At 40.7% G+C, this 20,712-nt stretch overlaps 4 protein-coding genes across 5 annotated transcripts in view; 1 reads left to right on the forward strand and 3 right to left on the reverse strand.

The window, feature by feature from the left end:
* Positions 1-11,416, reverse strand: part of dym (dymeclin) — a 63,353-nt gene extending 51,937 nt beyond the window's left edge. Inside the window, exons 1-8 of the mRNA XM_086054046.1 lie at positions 11,138-11,416; positions 9,764-9,954; positions 9,343-9,395; positions 9,120-9,213; positions 8,046-8,182; positions 6,780-6,852; positions 4,196-4,321; positions 3,345-3,484 (exon numbers count right to left, since the gene is read on the reverse strand). Of these exons, the coding sequence (XP_085910172.1) occupies positions 3,345-3,484; positions 4,196-4,321; positions 6,780-6,852; positions 8,046-8,182; positions 9,120-9,213; positions 9,343-9,395; positions 9,764-9,903 (763 nt within the window). The 5' untranslated portion in view covers positions 9,904-9,954; positions 11,138-11,416. The remainder of the gene's footprint in view (positions 1-3,344; positions 3,485-4,195; positions 4,322-6,779; positions 6,853-8,045; positions 8,183-9,119; positions 9,214-9,342; positions 9,396-9,763; positions 9,955-11,137) is intronic.
* A 1,300-nt stretch (positions 11,417-12,716) lies between these two features.
* c21h18orf32 (chromosome 21 C18orf32 homolog) lies at positions 12,717-13,699 on the reverse strand. The gene is made up of 3 exons (XM_086053917.1): positions 13,540-13,699; positions 13,047-13,250; positions 12,717-12,974 (listed from the first exon to the last, which is right to left on the reverse strand). The coding sequence occupies exons 2-3, from the start codon at positions 13,227-13,229 to the stop codon at positions 12,909-12,911; spliced, it is 249 nt and encodes an 82-aa protein (XP_085910043.1). The 5' UTR covers positions 13,230-13,250; positions 13,540-13,699; the 3' UTR covers positions 12,717-12,908.
* rad1 (RAD1 homolog (S. pombe)) lies at positions 13,601-18,004 on the forward strand. 2 transcript variants are annotated; one of them, XM_086053915.1, is made up of 7 exons: positions 13,601-13,732; positions 14,119-14,320; positions 14,416-14,527; positions 14,679-14,836; positions 15,174-15,274; positions 15,362-15,460; positions 16,188-18,004. In XM_086053915.1, exons 2-7 carry the CDS (start codon positions 14,126-14,128, stop codon positions 16,363-16,365), a joined length of 843 nt encoding a protein of 280 aa, XP_085910041.1. In that variant the 5' UTR covers positions 13,601-13,732; positions 14,119-14,125; the 3' UTR covers positions 16,366-18,004. The 2 variants fall into 2 exon arrangements, with proteins under 2 accessions (XP_085910041.1, XP_085910042.1); XM_086053916.1 differs by having other exon boundaries at positions 13,675-13,728.
* Positions 16,769-20,555, reverse strand: brix1 (biogenesis of ribosomes BRX1). The gene is made up of 10 exons (XM_086053914.1): positions 20,154-20,555; positions 19,884-19,995; positions 19,656-19,699; positions 19,441-19,511; positions 19,304-19,353; positions 19,152-19,225; positions 19,025-19,075; positions 18,630-18,731; positions 18,420-18,548; positions 16,769-17,370 (listed from the first exon to the last, which is right to left on the reverse strand). Exons 1-10 carry the CDS (start codon positions 20,301-20,303, stop codon positions 17,119-17,121), a joined length of 1,035 nt encoding a protein of 344 aa, XP_085910040.1. The 5' UTR covers positions 20,304-20,555; the 3' UTR covers positions 16,769-17,118.
* Positions 20,556-20,712: the final 157 nt, after the last annotated feature.

Below are 20,712 nucleotides of genomic sequence, written 5' to 3' on the forward strand. Positions count from 1 at the left end.
AAAGCGAGGAATGGAAAAGGTCACACATGGAAACAGGCTGACGCACTGAAACAAGAACATGGGTTAAGGTACTTCCAAATTCCTACCTAAGGAACTGTTCTAACCAACTCGCCAACTTAGGTTCAGTGCTTTGCCATGTCAATCAAGCATAGAAGGGAGCTCTGCCCATCCAACATCACAGTCAATGAAACATGAAACACAAGAGAATTAAACATTGTACATTTAAAGTAAAGTTAACCCCAAAAATGTCTTTTCAATAATATGTTCAATGCACCTCCACTAGTCTAAACAAGGCATTCTGATTAATATTGTATTTGTCGAATATGAGTTAAGCAGCAAAATCCACCTGTTTTTGTCTGTCTCAGGGGGTGGCCATTTTGTCACTTGCTGTCAACTGAAAATGACATCACAGTTGCTCAGGTAACAACCAATCACGACTCACCCGTTTTCTGAAGCTGATAACTGCACACTGCAATCAAAACTGAGCATTGTTTAACAACTCTTTTATTGAGTCTGATTAGAGATTATAGTGAATAAGCAAAGATCAAAGAAAACAGACCAGAGACTCGGGATGTTTCTGGAGTTGTACAGACAAGATTCCAAAACTGTTCTGGTAATTTCACATGTATAAGAACATGGTGTGTTCAAAGGCACACATTTTCCCATGACGCATGAACAGCAGCGCAGAAAAGAAAAAAAAAAAAGAAAATATTTTTCAACAAAGTTCCTCCAGGGGCTCTGCGAATAAAACAAGAACTAAATGTGTAAAAATTCCCCTTTAGGGAGTTCTTGCTTTAAAAGAGTTAAGTCGCAAACAACATTTTCCACATGGAAATGGTATGTGCACGATTCACAAGCCGGGAGAAATAAAACAAGTGCTGTCTGCAAGCGGCGACCATAAGAGTCGCCCTGTGTCTTTGTTGAAGTTTGTGTGTGTGTGTGTGTGTGTGTGTGTGTGTGTGTGTGTGTGTGTACAAGGGAGGCGGCTGCAGACAGACGGGCTCTGGGGGATTACGGAAGAGGACAGGGCACTATAACTCATCATCAGGCCCGTCTGTGGCCACTGACACACATATACACGCACGCACAGACAGACGAGCCAGTGAATGCCGATGCCTCAGTGGATGTAATCTGCCACCAGCGTCCCACAAAGAATGCTAATCTGCAGGGGAAACCCGTGGGCACACATCTATGCTAACAAGCATTCACACACGACAGTCGCGTATGCAGCACGCATCAACCGGACTGGTGCACACGCGGGCAAGCTGTGCTGCTCATTTTTACCCATCCCTTTCATCCATGCTGCTTTGCATGCTAGGACGGTCTACATATTTACAGTATTTCTCTAATCGGTTAAGGTTTGAGCATCAAATACAAAAAATTCACTTTTGTGAACTAGCAAATTGATTACCTGAGCCAAGTGGCAATTGCGTGAGGTGGCTGGCAGCTCGTTGGCTGTTCGTTGGGCCCTTTGCTTTCTTAGTTGGTAGGCCGGTTGTCGGAATGCTTGGCCAATCTAATCGGTTATCAAATAGTTGGCGCAGCACTTCATCGGTTGTTGGTTGTTGCCCGACCAGTGAGTTGGCCAAGTACCGGTAGCTGGTCTGACAATTAGTTGGTTAGTTGTTGGCCAATCGAGGAGTTGGTTAGCAGATTAGTTGGTCGGCCAAATGGTAGGTTGTTTGGATGATTATTGGTTTTATGGCCAATTGTTTGGTTGGCAGAGCAGTTGCTTGGTTGGCTTTACCGATTAACCAACTAGTTGATTTGCCACTTAGTTGTTTGAGTTGTTCTTTTGTCAATTGTTTGGTTGGTTGTCGGATAATCTGTCCAATTAATTGGTTGGGCGGTTCCTGAATTGGCCAATTGGTTGAGTGATTGCTTTTTTGGACTTTTTAGTTGGCCAGTTGGTCAGAAGATTTGTTGGTTGAACGGAGAGTTATTAGTTGCTCAGTTGCTCGGTACAATTGTTTGAGCAATTAAATAAGTTGCCTATTTGGTGGGCCATTTACTTGGTTGGTCTGTCGTTTGGCAGTTTAGGTGTCCGGTTGGTCAATGTCTTTTCATTTAAAAAAAAGGGACAGTGCATATTGATGAAAATGTACATGAACATGCCAGATTATAACAGTCTGCTCATTTCCATTATAGTCACTTGGCAGGTTGATGTGTTGAACCAATCAACTTTGAAGCAGATTGTACATGTGAACCCTCCTTTGCGGGGGTTTTGCACTCGATTGACACCTATTCTAGTTTGTTAACAATGCAAAAGATTCATTCATTTATTTCATTTCTCTGGGACAAAATTCTGACATACAAGGTGGGTGACAGTAAGGGGCATCGAGACTCAAGAATTGAGTGGAACCGGGAATGGTATTCCGGAAAGGTTATGATTCGAAAGTGTCAGTTCTAAATTTTGACGCCTAGCTCGCTGTGCGGAAGAAGCCGCTGAACACGAATGAAGAATTACCAATCGGAAATGTGTGTGTGTGTGTGCCTACAACAATATACACCCCACGGAACATGAAGAAGCCGCCGAATACACACTAAGAAGAACCAGCAGGAAGTATGTGCGTGATGCTAGTGGGTTGCGATAATAGATACTACTGGGCAAAGATCAAAAGTGTGGCTGAAATTAGGGGATGGATGGAGGTGAGTCTTCTGCACAGTGCAACACATGTCTTTAAGGATATCAAAGGAGATTTCACTTCAAATATGATAACACACCTCCACAGATACAGAATAAAGTTGAGAGTGCCCCGTCTTCGGCCTTCCTATGCTGCCTCAAACGCCAGAGCCGACCATCAGCCCGGTACCACACCTACTGCACCGAAGTCGGAATCGGGTAACTACGTCTAATGCCAACATTGAGCCAACAAGTTAAACTGCAACTAAAACAGTAGGTCAACACACACATGCCCAGGCAATATTTAGCATGTAGCATGTGCGTACAGCTTATTTACATAGACCTTAGTTGCATGCCCCTCAAATGTAGCGCTTGTTTGTCAAACATTTCTTTTCTTTCTAGAGAAAAACAACACAAAGTTAGCCCATTCATCTGTACATGCTTTGAGGAATCCATAGCAAAGTTCACAAACATGAAAGTTCATTGGATTTCTTCCCAAAAATAACTTTGGTTACCTCCTTCATTTTTTTTCCCCTCACAAATAATCAGAATTGAGAATCGCTAGGAACCAGAATCGATTCGAGGAACACGGATCTGAACCAGAATTGTGCGAATTCAAACAATGCCCAAACCTAGGTGTCGGTGAACATGTACAAATTGGTGAAGGTCACGCTATTCTAGTTTAAGCAGGTGTTGGTGCTTTTTGTGGGTGTGTTCTTACTTGCCACGCCAGACGCCAGGCCGTAAAGCAGGCCACCCTCCGCTTTGGGCTCAAAGATGTGTGTTGCTGGGGGTGGACATTTTTCCTGCCTGATGAAGTTATAGAGCAGTGTCTTCACCAGACGACTAGTCAGTGACAAACTGGAGAAAAGGGAAAAGTACACATTTACCCTCTTTGCTAAATGATATGTAAATATTTACAACAGTCCACTGATATTTTTGACAGTATTGGGTGCTCCGAGTGACTTTTGATCATATAACTCGGGAGCATGAGTATTTAGGACAGGAAAGAAACAGGAATTTGGGTCGGAAACTTATGGAATGGATGTCATCACTCGAAATTCAGACTTGGCGCTCGTCTCCCAGACAGCAAGGGAAAGGTCACAGAGGAGACGGCGGGGCGATGGTTGCTTGGACGTTTCCCTGTTTTTAAGACCGTAGTGGAATAACACATGAAGACATTGTTTGTGATGAAACTGTCTGGCAGCGCAGACAAGCAGACAGAGGCCTGCGTCGGTCCCACGACAATCTGGAGGAGATCCAAAACGCTTCGTGGGTCAGAGCGACAGAATGTGGATGGTCCACCCCGGGAACAAAACACTTGTACAACTTTAAGGAGGCACATTGCAACTGTAGCTTGAGGAAAGGTGTGATGACAACCACAGAACCAGAAACTCTTGTAATGTATGAAAGCAGTACAAATGTCCATGTATCAGCTGCAATGGTTTGCAATGTTTTTTCCCTTTTTTAGTTTTCCATTACTCCTTACGGATTTTTTTTTTTTTTTTTTTTTTTTTTAAATCACATGTCGACAAGCATTCCAAAAAAATGTGTGTGCCTGTGTTCGCTCACCATCGTCCCTTCATGACATGTTGATAGATCAAACCATCTCTGAGAATGTCCTTGCAGAACAGCTGGTAGGAGAAGAACACCAACAGGGTGGTGACGGCTTCAAACAGGATGCTGTAGGTGATGTCACTACAGGGACACAGACGACGGGGTGGACATTAACGCCGAAGTATGTAACATGTTGATGGCTTGTCATTGAGTGAACATCATATTTGCTGCTATTGGCGGCAACACTGGATCACATATATAGGCAGAGGTGGGAATTTTGCCTGATGGACACCCCTTTTTCTGACGTGAGATGGGAAACTTTATATAATTTTTTTTTTAAGTCAGACTATGCACGAACGGCAGTGGATTTTTGTCCGGCCGTGTAATCAGAACTAACCTGGTTAGGTCCGAACGGAACTCACAGACAGACGTCTATTTTGCTGAAGAGAGACGGAAACGCGACCCAGATTGCATTGGCTGTATATGTACAGCAGGTGGTGGTATGCCCCAAAGAGAGAATCATTCATTTATAAGGCTGACCATCCATTATCCACACCGCTTATCTAAGAAGTAATATAGTACCCGTAACTTTGAATACAGAGACAGTTTTACAGAGAAGTTCTTGTGAGTTTTACATTTCTATTTTTGTTTTTGGAACGAGTGAGGTTAGGCGGTTGTGAAACGGTATTTTGCAGGCCCACACTCGTAACGCGTAATGCACTAAAATTTGTTTGCCAACCGCTAAAAGAGCAAAATCATGATTAAAACTACGATTAATCGTTGAGCCCTAACATCAAGGTTGCAAAATAAATATTAAAATAATATTTTCAGACAGAAAATAAAAGTTAGAACAAAATGTTAAATCATATTAGACATGAACAGGGATATACATTTCCAAAAAGAAATTCACTCACTCTACATACTGTATGTAAATAGGGTTAAATAGATTGTGTATGAAGAACAACAGGGAACAACTGGTACTCTAATGTCAAAAGACATCCACGGAAAAACTGTGCAAACACAATGACAACTAGTGACATTTGTCTTGTAAAAATTAATCCCCAACAATAAGAAAAAGAAAACAAGTTTTCTTCCAAGACTATGATCAAAGTGAGAGAAGTGTGTAACCACGAAGGAATGACTGCATCTGCACCACAAGCACGTACTGAGGAGGAAATGGGCTGAGAGCCACAAATTGGTGGAGGTCGGGAGAAGGGGGAGGAAGGCAATGGAATTGGTGAGTTTGGAAGCCAGGAACAATGAATAATATGCTGGAATGTCAATGCGTTTATGTAAGAGTGGAGGATTGAATAATGCCCGTGGACAGAAAGGAGGAAAGGATGTCTTCCATTATGACAAATCCTCTTGACGCAAACACACCTCTTAAGCAATTATTTCTTCAATCAATCAAATCAGGAGTTGGACTGCATTGCATCCCTTACGGCTCTCCCCGCTTCTTCATCTAACGTAGACATTTTAGACAACTGTGTGCTTGCCTGGCAACACATGACCTAGTGGTTACTGCATCTGCCTCACAGTCAAGAAGTTGTGGGTTGGAATCTTGGCTGTGTGGAGTTTACATGTTCTCCCCGTTGCTTGAGTGGGTTTTCTCCAGGTACGCAGGCTTCCGCCCACATTCACAAAACACAAATGTGAGATTTATCGAAGAATGTGAGTCTGAATGGTTGTTTGTCTGTAGTATGTGCCCTGCGACTGACTGGCGCTATCGAAAATGGAGACAACAAGTCTGACATTTTTGAGAGATTTAGCCCATTTCCCAGGTCCTTCAAAGACAAAAGGTTCTCAAATCATTAACATGAACAGTTGCTTTAAATATCATTAATGATTAATAATAACATTATTGAAGGTAATTTGAGCAAATGTGTTACTTTACAAGTGTGTAGCCATTCGCATTAATCGGTACATAGAAAGTAGCTCTCTGGTTCAAAAAAGTCAGTGACCCCCAATATAAGGATTCCTTGCAGATTTTGTACCGATTGAGGAGTCTGCGTTATGAATGGGTATCTGGTCGTACCTTTTTTTTTCGTTCCCACACTTACTATTTGTACTCATATTCACACTTCAAAACAATCCGTGTTTAACTAACCTAACATGAATGTTTTTGATATGTGGGAGGAAGCCCCGGAGAAAACACACGCAAGCGCTAGGAGAACATGCAAACTCCACACAGTAAGGCCAGAGCCCGGCTTCGAACCCCCATCCTCAAAACTGAGGCGGACGTGCTAACCACTCGTCAGTCATTCCCTGCAAAAACATGTTTTTATTATTTCAGTGACTAACATCCTGGATACAATGAATACAAACGAAAAAGATGAACAGAGGGAGCGACAAACTCCATTAAGGGTCACCAGTGTTTCATCTTTTTGGAAGTTGGCTATGTAAAATGTCAGACAAGTGACATTATTCAATAGATGAGTGGGAACAGTTGGGGCATTGTGATCATCCTGGTCACCATAACTGTCTTTTTTTTCCCCAACAGTCTGAGCACATCTTGACCTTTTTAAAATGTGCACAAGCTACGTTTATGACTCACACACACACGCACGCACGCACACGCATACAGACTGGAAGTACTTACAGCAGCGGTACTTCAACGATCAGGTGCACGAGGTTGGATAAGAGCTCCTCGAGGAGGTCCTCATGGCTCGCTCCTAGAGGAGACGAAGAGAGATGTTAAAAGCCCTTTTTATGTTGCCAGTAAAATCTGACATTTTCCACCATTGTTCCGTGTTGCTATTCTATATGAAAGCCACAGACACAGAATGGAGGGACTAAGTTGACCGGGCAATTTTCCAGCATTCAAGGCAGTATCAGAGACGTAACAGAGGCAGGTCAGTGCCTGTATGTAGAGTCCTTTTTACACTGCGTGGAAAAACTGGTCGACTTTCTGCCTTTTTCCACCCTGTGTTACTGGTCTGTATGAACAGCAGCAATGACCATAGTGGGGCAAAGTTGACCAGGCAATTTTCTAGCTTTGGAGGTAGAAACTGTGTTGTTAAAGGGAACAGTGCTGTGTGTTAGGTCCCTTCTACACTGCCTATAAAACTTTCTACCTAAAATGAGATGGGAGAAAGCTTTTTTTTTTTTTCACTTTTTGGGGCATTTTTTGTTGTTGTTTTATTTTCGTAGTAACATCAGGGGCGAGGGGTTTTGATTGTTCAAGGGGAAGTCAACGCAAACATTTTTTTTTCAAGAATATCTTCTATGCAAGCCCACTAGTTGAAACAGGGCAAGCTGATAAATATTGCATATGTGGAATCCACTCGTTTTTAGCCATCTCGGGGAGCGGCCATTTTGTCTTCTGCCGACTGAAAATGACATCACAACTGCTCACAACGACCAATCGCAGCTCAGGTTCAGAAAACAGGTCAGCCGTGACTGGTCAATGTGAGCAGTTGTGATGTCATTTTCAGTCGACAGAAGACGAAATGGCCGCCCCCAGAGATGGCTAAAAACGAATGCATTTTGCTGATTAATTTATATTGCACAAACGCTAAATTAATCAGAATGCCGTATTTTAACTAGTGGTCCTGCTGGTAACATATTCTTGAAAAAAATATGTTTGGGTTGACTTTCGCTTTAATATAGAATGGAATTTGAATTAGGAAGGAAAAGTAGTCAACATATTATGAGTTCATATCACGTACTAGCCTAGAGGACCCCATAAAAGCAGAGCTATCAAAAAAGGTGCCCGACTTTCCCCGCTTTCTTGACTGCAGCATAAGTCACTTAATTATGTCAGATCGTTTCCCACTTTCCATGGCCCCTCTGACCACAACTTCCTGTCCTAGACCAACTCCGTGTGTGTATGCGTGTAGGAAGGAGAGTTGGAGAGATGGCTCACCTCCACAGGAGCTTAGCGCCCTCTCCTGGTAGCTGAACTGCAAGTGTAGCTCTTGCTCACTCATCTCCCGGATGAACACCTTGAGAAGGCAGCGGATCATGAAGAGAGCGTTGTGGGCCTGCCAGATGAACAGCTGACTGCAAAGGAGAGCAGAAATCACATTATGACACATTTTGGATGCTGATTAACTTGGATGGCATAAAAGAATGGTAAAATATTATTTAAAAACATTGGCTATTCATTATTATTATTTAAATGGCTGTGTTAAAATGGCAACTTTAGGTTCTATGAGAAACATTCAAATTCGGATCTATTTTCTTAATTATTAAGATTGCAGTTTAGGAAAAGTTCCTGATAAATTTCTGTGGGAAGTTAAGTATTTTCTAATGGGAGTTAATGGAAAGATATTATACAGTATTCCAGTATGTAAATACAAATAGTTTGTTTCATCATAAGCAGACATCTATGAAAAATACAATTACCTGTAAAAAGACATTTCAACAGATTTAAGTAAAACTTTAAAATGTTGTAAACAAGTTTGAAATGTATTGAAAAATATATCTTTCATTGAACAAAAAAACATGAATAATGAGTTTATTACTCACCCCCCAACTCAATACATAAAAAAAACTACCAAAAATGCCTCTCCCCTCAATTAAAAAATATCAATAAAGTTTCATTCAACATAGAGTCTCTCTCCTACCAAAAAAGTCCAATATTACATTCAAACGAGAAAAATACAGATCTGAAGCTTGTCAAACAAAGCCTCTACATTTTTGCTAATCCTTAAATCAGAATTAAGATAAACTATATTTTCCCTAACTAAAATGAAGTTCCCTATTAATTAATTAATTTTGAAATTTCCTGGTTTATTCCCAAAATTCAATTAGTTCCAATTAAATAATTTGTAATTTTGTAAATTTGGGGAATTTTTCAAACCTATTTCAAGGGGAAGTCAAGGGTTAAAATGTCCTTGCCAATAATATGTTATATGCACTTCCACTAGTCAAAACATGGCATTTAGACATAAACAAGGAAAACTGACGAAGAACACAAAAAGCTCCCCACACTCACTCTTGGCATTCTGTGGAGATTTTCAACTCTTTTGTCCGTCCCAGGAAGATTCTAACCAGCGCGCCAAGGTTTCCTGTCCTGGGATTATTTTCAACTGAAAATAGGGGAGGTGGGGTGGGGGGGGCGGTGGGGACACCATCACACAAGGCGCAGCACGCAATACAACATTCTGTGTGCCTGACTGCAATATTGAAATATTAATAAATTAAGAAAGTTGCCATACTGAGGAGCTTGGCCAGCGGTAACACAGCCTCTTCCAGCAGCTTGGAGTCTCCACTGTTTGAAAGAGAAAGACAAAAAAATATAAATTCATCATAAATAATGTAAAATCAATTTTTTATTCTTATTTAATGATGGAAACGCCTCTATTTTATAGACACTTTTATAACACTTATCCCAATTATGCCTCTATATATATATTTTTTTTTTTTTTTTAATTATGTCACTTGGACCATGCAGCCGAACAATGCTTACACAGGAACTAAACACTAACTAGTCTATCCCTTTATTCACCCAGGACGAATAACTCTGATGAATCATTACTCAACTGACGGCTGGCTTTGCAAACATCCTGGAGTACTATGGAGGATCCTGGTTGGGACTTAACCACTTCAAACATGTGACTAGACTTCTGTGTCGAGTACCTGCTGGTGGGACTGATGACGGTGAAGGAGATGAGCTGGTTCCAGAAGGGGTCATTCTCCGATATGGACTCAGTGCCCACCAGAGCCTTGAGGCTTGGGTTGTTGGGCAGGTCACTGAGCTGGCTGGTGTTGGCTCCCATCTCCAGACTCAATGCTGCCTGACTGCTTGTTCGCTGGGCATATGCCAACACCTGCGCACAAAAAAGTGCTCGAAACGTACACAAGCCCACTCATATACTGTATTTTAAATACTACACACATGAATATTGAAATAGGCAACTATGCTATATTTTCTTGTGCATTAATCCACAAGAACACACTAGAATGCAGAAACTCCTCATGAACACATACACTCATCCATTTTCTCTACTGGTTGCCCTTACTTATTAAAGTGGAAGTCAATCCAAGCATGTTTTTTTCAAGAATATGTTCTATGCAGGACCACTAGTTGAAACAGAACATTCAGATTAATATTGCGATTATGGAATATAGAAAAAGCCACCCGTTTTTAGCCATCTCAGAGGGTGGCCATTTTGTCACTTCTGCCTACTGAAAATGACTTTTACATTGCTCAGGGCTCAGGTAACGGCCATTCGCAGCTTACCTGTTTTCTGAAGCAGAGCCGTGATTGGTCCTTATCTGAGCCCTGAGCAACTGTGATGTCATTCTCATTAAAAAGAAGTGACAAAATGATAACCCCATGAGATGGCTAAAAACAGGTGAACTTGGCTGCTTAACTCATATTCCACAAAAACAATATTCATCAGGGTGCCTTGTTTCAACTAATGAGCCTGCATAGAACATATTCTTGAAAATGTGTTTGAGTTGACTTTTTCCTCTTTAAGGTTGCAGGTGAGTTGCAACCTATCTTGATACTGGGCTTACACATAACACCGATGGACAATTTAAAATCTTTACTTCACCTAAAATGCGTGTTTTGTGGGAGGACACCCACGTATATGGTTGTGAACATGCAAATTCCACATAAGGCCGCGATTCAAACCCCTAAACTCAGAGCGGTGAGGCAGACGTGCTAACAACTAGATCAGCGTGCTGCCCAAGTGCCCTGTAAACCTAACGTTATAAAACAAATCATTTAAAAAAATAGTTCAAATTAAAAGGATCCCATTATTTGTATGACGTTTTATCACAGCTAAGACTGCTCTGTAGCGTTGACAGTCCTCTCTTTACCATGACGTAAATTGGGTTTATACAGGAAGTGCAGTCAAGATAATTGACGTGTTGCTACAGTAGTTGTGATTGAGAAATGGCAGCGTCCATTTAAATACGTTTGAATAACAGAGCAGGTTGAGGTTGTTGCTATGGAAGCTAACGTTGGCTGCTAGTTCGCCATCAGCTGACCGCTTAGCTTACCTGTCACAAACGCTTCTCCCCGCTGCCGTGGCTCTCTTCACTGGTGGGACAGCTAAATAAACCAACACGGTGTTACGCCAATCAACGCTACTAACTCTTATCTAGGTGTGAGGTGAAAATGCGCAGGCTTCAAATGTGGAGTGATTACAGAGATAGGCGAAGTTTTACTACACACTCCTTCGTCTCCATGTTTTCCACGTCGCGGACCCTTGCGTGATGACGTCCAAACAAGTGTTCACGTGCGTCGTTACGTCACATACGAACGTCGAGCTACAGCTGAACTGGAATCATTCCAGTGAAGTACAGTACTGTATTTCTTTTAACAGTTTGCTAAAAAAAAAAAAAAAAAACTTGACGTCGGCAACTGTGAAAAAGTCCATTATATGAACAGTTGTAGACCATAAATAAAAAAACGAGTTTGTGCTTTCCTATGAGGGAACATTAGGAACAAAATTCAACTTACCTACAAAACAATTGAAAGGCTATATTACAGCATTCCAGCCGTATATATATATATATATATATATATATATGTATACACACATACATACATATATATAAAGAACAGTATATATATGTATATATATACACATATATATATATATATGTATATATATAGGTATATTTATATATATATATAAAGACCAGTATATAAATATATATATATGCAGTATATATACACACACATATGTACATATATACACGCATACATATATGTATATATATATATACACATATACATATATATATATATATATATATATATGTATATATACACATATACATATATATATATATATGTATATATACATATATATATATATATATATATGTATATATACACATATACATATATATATATATATATATATATATATATATATATATATATATATATATATATATATACACACACACACACACATGTACATACACTCACACAGTCGTGTGAGAGCGTTTATGCATGCAAATAACACTCACTCCTATGGACAGATTAGATACAAACCCCAAATCTTACAACTGTGAGGCAGACGCAGTAACCACCAGGATGACATTCTGCCTTGTTCAGATGATTTACAGTATTTCTTTCCTTTATTTCACCCCAAAAAATGTTTTTAATTCAAGGTGAAGTAAACCCAAACATATTTTCTCAACAATATGTTCTATGCAGACCTACTGGTTAAAATATGGCAGTCTGATTAAAATTGTGTTTGTGGTATATAAATAAATTAAGCAGAAAAATGCACCCACTTTTAGCCATCTCAGGGGGCAGCAATTTTGTCACTTCTTTCGACTGTAAATGACATCAACGTTGTTCAGAATTCAAATAATGAGCAATCACGGCTCCCCTGTTTTCTGAAGCTGAGCTATGATTGGTCGTTATAAGAGCCCTGAACAACTTCAATGTCATCTTAAGTCGACAGAAATGACGAAATGACAACCCCCGAGCTAGCTAAAAACGGGTGGATTTCTCATATTTCACAAAAGCAGAATGCCGCGTTTAGACTGGGCCTGCATTGAATATTTTGTTGCTTCCATTTCACAAGTCTAAAATAAGTACACATCAAACAGACATATATACATATCTATATACATAATTTATTTTGTTCATAACTTCAACATCAGGTTGGATGGGGATGAAAAAGATTTAATAGCTAAAATATTTAACATTATTGTGACAGTGAATCATTAACTATGTCATCTGGAACGAAATCAACATCTAGAAATATTTACAGATATATCTATTACAATTTACAACCAGTCAGAATGATCAGTCCGTTTTCTTATCACCCGCTGCAGTAGATCCATTGGCAGTAACCTCTCCATTGTGCTCGACCTGAAATAAGGAAAGAATAAGTAGCTTTTTTTTTTATTCCATCGCATTTTCTGGCTTGATTCATCATTTTACCTCCTTGGATGTCCCGTTACACGTCTCACCGATGGCTTTGTCACCTGTGCCAGATTCCTGCACTGCTTTTTTGGTCCAGAATGTATTGATGATGGGCGAGATGAAAGGGTAGAGGATGGGCTCCAGAAACCTCTTGTAGACCCACAACAGAACAGGGATGACAATGCAGGGGATGCACACCATGGCTGTAGCGACGTTAAGCACCTACACAAAAACACACATCGTTAATCCGTGTAGTGATGTTGTGATCGATATTAGTAGTAATTTACTGGCAAAATTGCACATTTATTGACTCATTCAATAAAAAAGTTTGTTGATGAAATATATACATAATGTTGTCCACCATATGCCACCATCTTACTTGACGTGCCGATTTACGTCATGTGACTAGCAACGTAGCTAACGCTGACATATCGTCAGACATTATGGTGATAACATTGAGTTACACAGTTAAATAACACAAGTAACCACGTATTCTCACAACCAGGCTCACCTTTTGTAGATTAAAAGCACAAACGTGCTCTCACGTAGTATCTGTCCTGGGAAGAGAATGTTCTGAGGGGACGCCAACGCGCATGCGCATAATCTACTTCCGCTAAAAGCGGATGTTGTCAACGAAGGAGGCGGAAGTAGTGACATCGCGGGCGCCTTTCCCAAACGCATACCCAAATGGACGTCTGAAGTATGTGAGTGACTTAAACCCTTTTCTGTTTTCGTGTTTATGACGTTAGAACTAACATACAATGGGTAGATACTGTATTCATAAAATGGCTTCTGTCAAAATAAGCGTACCGTGAAGTTAGCTGTGTAAAAGTCATGTAACTATGACAAGTGGATTCAGTATTTAAAAGCTAGGTTTGACTGGAATTAGCATTGTTGATATCAACACCGTCTTCGAGACTAGTCATGAATACATTTTGAATATTTGGAAGTTGTAAATACAAAAAAAACGAGCGTACAACTGAAAACATCAGTTGTATTTTCACCCATGGAGGCAGCACTTCATCACCAAGATGCTGAATTACACCATTCGACAACATGTTTTACTCTTTTCATACCCCCCACCCCCCAGCACCACAATGCCATTATCGATGCAGTCGCAGGGCGACGGTGAGCAATACGTGCTTGTTGCCACCTTGGATAATGCACGCAATTTGTCCAACATCCTAAAAGCCATTGCTTTCAAAGACCACGCCCTCTTCACCGCAACACCCAACGGTCTCAAAGTCACAGTGGAAGACTCCAAATGTCTTCAAGCCAATGCCTTCATCCAAGTTTGTTTGCTTCCTCTTACTCTTTGTTGGGCTTTTTGAATTCTCAGATTTTTATTTGTTATAGTAATATTACGACTGTTGGTTTTATATTGTAGGCTGCAATCTTCCAGGAGTTTACCATCAAGGAAGATCTGGTGGGATTGCAGATCAACCTCACAGTTCTGCTGGATTGTCTCAGTATTTTTGGAGGTAGCACAGTACCAGGTGGTAAGTTGGTAGCTGCATATATGTCTTATTACAATCATCTACCTATCTGTCACTCACTCACTCACTCACTCACACTCTCTCTCTAAGCTATACTGTAATATATTGTGCCCATCAACACCTATCACATCTACTGTAACTGTGTATGCCTCAGGCTTGTCAACTGCCTTGCGACTGTGCTATAGAGGCTACGGTTACCCCCTGACCCTGTTCCTGGAGGAGGGCGGGGTGGTGACCGTTTGCAAGATCAACACGCAGGAGCCCGAGGATCCAATTGACTTTGAGTTCTGCAGTAGCAACGTGACAAACAAGGTTGGAGGTCAAAGCATGCCACGCTAGCGGAACCCCTGGTGTCACCACAGAAGGGTAGCAGTGATGGAAAAGTGTTTTGATAAGAATAGAAACCTGAAATGAGTTATAACAGTGTAGCATAGTGATGTAAGTGATAGTGTCGTGGCTGCTCACGACAATATAGCGTACGCAATGTAATCATGGAGAGCACAGAAAGGGTACCAGTGATGGATGAAGTGTGAAGATGACTAGAAACCACAATGATTGGTTATGGTACCTGTACCTTAGTGGTAATGAATTCATTTTATGATTCATTTCTATGGGAAAAATATATTTTTTGTGTGTGTTTTCCCCAAAGGTGATCCTGCTGTCTGAGAGTTTAAAAGAGGCTTTTTCTGAACTGGACATGACCAGCGAGGTGCTGCAGATCACCATGTCCCCTAGCCAGCCTTACTTTCGGTAAGCACCAATCTTTTCACATTAGACTTCTAAAGAAGATTTTTAATTGAATTATTTTATAGTTTTGATGCATTCTCCTCACTCCAGGCTGTCAACGTTCGGCAACGCTGGAAGCGCTCATTATGATTATCCCAAAGATTCTGACATGATGGAGCTGTTCCAATGCACCACTATGCAAACCAACAAGTAAGTATGGATTTTGTTTTTCACTTTGTGTTCCAGGCCAAAATTTGAGGAACAAGTAAGATATCTTGAGATATGGAGTCCCTCCAGTGAAGTGGGGGTGAGATATGGAGTCCCTCCAGTGAAGTGTGGGGAAAAAGGCTACTGTAGTGCATTGACGTGGGCAAAGGGAGCTATCCATTTTGCATGGATGTCCGCTTTATATTTACTCTATGTTTTAACATGATAGCTGTTTTGTTAAATTACCCCTTTTTTCCAGTTATTTTCCTTGGAAAGTTTGTGATATTTCCTAAATTGCCCATCTATAATTCCCATGACATTATAAATATACCTGAAAATGTTCTGGTAATATGCGTACACTAACTATAAACATGAATTAACAAGACTACAGTAAAGTAAAAACAAGCCAGGGCTGATGGACATGTAATGGAGGGGGGACGGAAGCCCAGCAACACTGTCACCTACATGTGTTGTATACTTAGGTACAGCTGTCGTGTCGTGTATAATTATTGTATAGGGTAAAAATAGTGTCATTGATTTTTAATCATAATGAGGAGCCATACTCTTTCATTTCTCCATAAATTTAATATTTTGTTCTGTAGCTATTAGCGCATTTTTCTTTGCATCAACGGTACCTTTCTGTGGTAGTGTCACAAAAAGAGCGCACCAGATATAGGCACTGAGCGAAAGTCAGTGAATGCAGTTTACATTTAACGCTTCATCCAAACAGGTACAAAATGTCCCTGCTGAAGCCGTCCACCAAGGCGCTGGCGTTGTCTAGCAAAGTGTCTGTAAGGACCGACAGCAGGGGAGTGCTGTCGCTGCAGTACCTGGTGCGCAACGACGACGGACAGATATGCTTTGTGGATTACTACTGCTGTCCCAACGAGGAAGTGGATGATGAGTGATTTTTTTTTTAAACTATGGTCCGGGACTGGGACAGGAAAGATGTTTTTTCTTTGAGAGTGTGTTGGGATGGGAGTGAAAATCGTAAAATCCACTCCCATGTCACTCTGTAGTCTCTAGTCCATAGTTTCTTTATAAATCTGTGGCCACTAGAGGGAGCAAGCTGCTATGTTATCTGTATTAGCTTAATCAATGAAAGTTTTTCACACAAACTGTATACATCACATATTAGTCTTATCTCTCATTGAACTTTAAAAATTGACATGAATATAAATATTATTGCATCAACTTAAGGCTGATGTTATGTACATTTGTAAAATACTTTATGGGACACATCTATCTCAGCAAAAGTTGATGTGGGTTGAGAAGCACAACAGCAGACCGAATTCAAGCGGAGATGAAGCATAACCATTATATCATTTAATAGCTTGAATGAAGAATAGATTGACCATAACTTGAGTGGAGCAGAAGTACAAAAGTCAGCTATGTTTAGTAAAGAGACTCTCTTGACAAGCAGAAATCATCCCCCATGTTTGTCAGGCGTCAGTTAACTTTTTACATTTGTATGAAAATGTTTATAAATGGGAGAAAGAGATGCCATTTTTGTGCACTGTTCCAAACTTGACAAGTAGTAACTTTAAAATGTTGTATTCACACATTTAAAAAAAAAAAAAAAAAAAAAAAAAGAAAGAAAAAAACACAACTAAAGTAAATGTGTTTTCTATTCCTTCCTGGTCATTGATCAGTCTCTCCAGTTACCTGGACCCCATCTGCATCCTGTTCCTTTTGAACAATTTGCGCTTCTTCTTCTTCTTCTTCTCTTTGGGCTCCGGTGGCTCCGTCTCAACTGTCACGGGTTTCTCCGGCACCGGCGTATCGAAGACGCCCTCCGTCACGTCAGTGAGAATCTCCGGCTTGGGTTGGGCTTTCTTCACCCTCTGCAACTCCTTCACCATCTGCCTCTCGCGCACGCGAGCCGCCGCCGCCTGACGGAGCTCACGCCGGTGCTGAGTGGATAGGATAGCATCATGTTAACTGTAGATCCCAATAACATGAAACTGTGCACCTCACTGGAACTCATTTTTGCCACCAACAGACTTATCTCTCAGTGATATATTTTCTGCGGGGTAAGAAAGTGTGTGAAAGTGATATCCATCGGAACTTAGTTAACATTTACAGAAAAGAATACCGGTGTGGCAGTACTTTTGTCCAGCGTTAGGGGGAAACGATTGGCAGGTACCATGTGAATCATGCCAGTATATGATTTTTTTTTTTTTTTTTTTTTTTGTAGGTTACTATCCAGTTGTTGTTCCTAGACAGGACCCTCAGCCAGAGCTGGTATTCAACAACTTTTCCTTAAGTACTTTTATCCAGATTTAATGGAAGATAATCACTAGGTGCCAGGAGGGTCATGCAATTTTTCTTTTTTTTTGGTGGTACGTTGCCACTTATGTTTCTGCGTCAGAACCAGTATCGACAAACATTTTGTGAACAGAGAGCTTACATCTTTATCTTCAGTGACTGCTGATGTGTATTTGAGTCAATTTGTTTATGCTGTTTGACAAGAAGTGAAGATGTTTACATTTCTACATCTAGTACTACGTTAGCCACTCATGCTAGCCATTAAAAGGTTTGCACCCATATGCTTCTTGTCATTTATGAATAAAACAGGTGAACTCCCACGCGAAGCAAACCCTCACGCTCTTGACACAGTATTGTGCAATTGTTCCATTGCCAACCCTCGCGTTTATACTTGTAAGATGATTAAAGCAGCAAAGGTGAAATTCTCAAGGCTTTCCATCGCTCACTGTTTATCCACATTCGTCACTTCCTGACCTTGCCCCGTGCACTGATTCGCTACCTAACAGCCAATCAGAGTGACCAAATGTCACGACTTACGATGCCGATTCAACACAGTGAAACGCCCACCAGACGCTTCCAGACGGGATCCGATGTTACGACGGTGTTCGCTACATCAATCAGATGGCGCAATCCGACGCCCAACGTCATTTTGGTCTATCTAGGCCTTCCATCACAAGTGTAAAGTGAATGTTACCATATTGGGTGACTTGAAGTCTGCATTTTCATAGAGCGTGGGCCCCCCAAAGCTCCCTTGGAACATCTTTATGAGGTTGAGGACGAAGCGAGGTCCAATTTCCACCAACGCCGCATCCTCCTCGATGATCTGTAAGTGACCAAAAACAATGAAAAGTCAAATTTGACAGAAGGTTGTTTTTTGGGGGGTAAGACAGAGGAAACAAGTTACCTGGTAGTTCCTGAACCAAATTCTGTTATCTACAACGGTGAAGGTTAAGACATGGTCCACAAAGGGTTGACTTTTGGGGTGATAGCGCGGCGTGGAAAACGTCTGCAAAAAAAAAAAAATCTTAATAAAGTCCGTTTACGTTCACAGCTCTCTCTCCCATTTATTAGCTACATCTGAATAAAAATAATGTGAGAATGCATTCCCACAAATTCAAGATTAACGCGTTGCCTCAAAAAGGCAGCCCTTGCTTTAACAGACCAACACCACATATACAGCCTACGCATCAGAAGAGGCATCTGTCACGATGCCATAACAGCGCTCAAAGACACTGTGGACAGTTTCTGTAAAATAAAAGGCCTTCAGTTATATAGTCTACCACGAGAAGTTGCACCAACCTGAATGAATAGCTCCTTAAGCAATGCATAGTGAGGCTCCTTGTCAAATGTCTGCAGGGGAAAACAAAAATACGTGAAAACAAACCTTCCTAACTATGGCCTCCGTCTTGTTGCTGGCTTTACTCACGGGATCGAAGGACAAGAGCGGCCTCGATCCTTTCAGGCAGTTCCCTGTCATCTTGAGCTCAGCCAGTGTATGAACTGTAATTGACATTGTTTACATTACATCTTGAATCATTGTAAGAATTACACTCAAGTAGTGGATTGGTGGCCACTCACTATTCTGAACCAGGAATTTTGCAGAGGGTCCATTAGGGCTATTTGATAGCCTGCATGACAACACAATGTTAGTCTTTAATGGCGTTTCAGGTCTAAGTAAGTCTTATATGCTAAGGAGTAGAAAGTGAGAGTCTTACCACATGTACAGATCCTGTTTCTTTTTGGCTTCAAAAAAGAGGCACTTGTTACAGTTTTTCATCTCGCACACCTACAAGGAAAAAACGTCTCAAACATACATTTGTATCAATTCACCTATTTATTTTCTATAGTGCTTGTCCTCATTCTGGTACGTATACATTTGTGAACAATTTCAAACATAAATGTTTTATTAATCGTATACAACAACACTCACCTCATTAATAACAAATAGCTTGTCCTTTCGGTCCATTTTGGTATCTAGTGGGGATCGAATAAATTACAATTTGTTAAGAAAAATAGCTCTCTAGCGCACCCTTCCTGAGCACATCGTTTACTGCGCTTGCCTTTCAAAATAAAAATATTTTTCAAATCAATAGTCTAGTATCCAAATAATAATTCCTGTTTAGACTTAAAATGAGACTCTCAGATACGCAAGACTGACCTGCTTTCGAATGTGGCATTATGTCCCTCAGGTCTTGCATCAAATGTCTCGTTCTGAAGTTAATGCCTCTTGAGGAGAAGATGAGAACCCTTTCCTTGTTGGTCCATTTGCCCTGGACACAATTAAAACCAACAACATCAATCAAAACACTTAAAGGCTATTCAAAGTTTCCCTAAAGGAAAACTTACATGCAGACGACTAAACGTTTTGAATTGGTTAGCTCCTTGCTAGTAAGTTAACACCGCTCTTATAATAATCTCGGGCACGTACCATAGAAACCGGTGGTGGAATGGTGAATTCATCTTTCTTCTCCTGTTGGTTGTCAGCCGCAGGTTCGCCTGCATCTGCAACAGTTTTTACTTTCTTGGCTTTTTTTCCAGCGGGTAACCGTCCTCCACGTTTTCGCTTGAGAGTCGACATGTTTCTTTTAGTGCAACTCTCGCGTGACTGAACGAGAACGCGACTCGTTTTTTTTTTTTTTTTTTTTATTTGCGTCTATATCTTTATTTGGTTCACAGATGATTTACACACCTTTAAAACGGTATGATTGTGGACAGCTCAACACGAATTAAAAATGTCTGTTAATGGGCTCCATCCAAACCATGGCATTTTCAGCTCTTCAGAAGAAAGCTAATTCAGAGAACGCGACTCGTGCGAGGGGACGAGAGCGACGGTGCCCCAAATGGCGCGGAGGTGCAACTGTATTTACATTTTTATTTTATTTGAGCCTTACCCTTAAAAATAACAAAATTCACTATGACGCCATCAAAAGTATTTATAATATTTCCCTATTTACATGAATAAATGCCATATTTGAGGCAAAACCGTT

This window comes from Filicampus tigris, chromosome 15 (genome assembly GCF_054856515.1).
Source record: "Filicampus tigris isolate MCC_2025a chromosome 15, RoL_Ftig_1.0, whole genome shotgun sequence".
Taxonomy (NCBI): Eukaryota; Metazoa; Chordata; class Actinopteri; order Syngnathiformes; family Syngnathidae; genus Filicampus; species Filicampus tigris.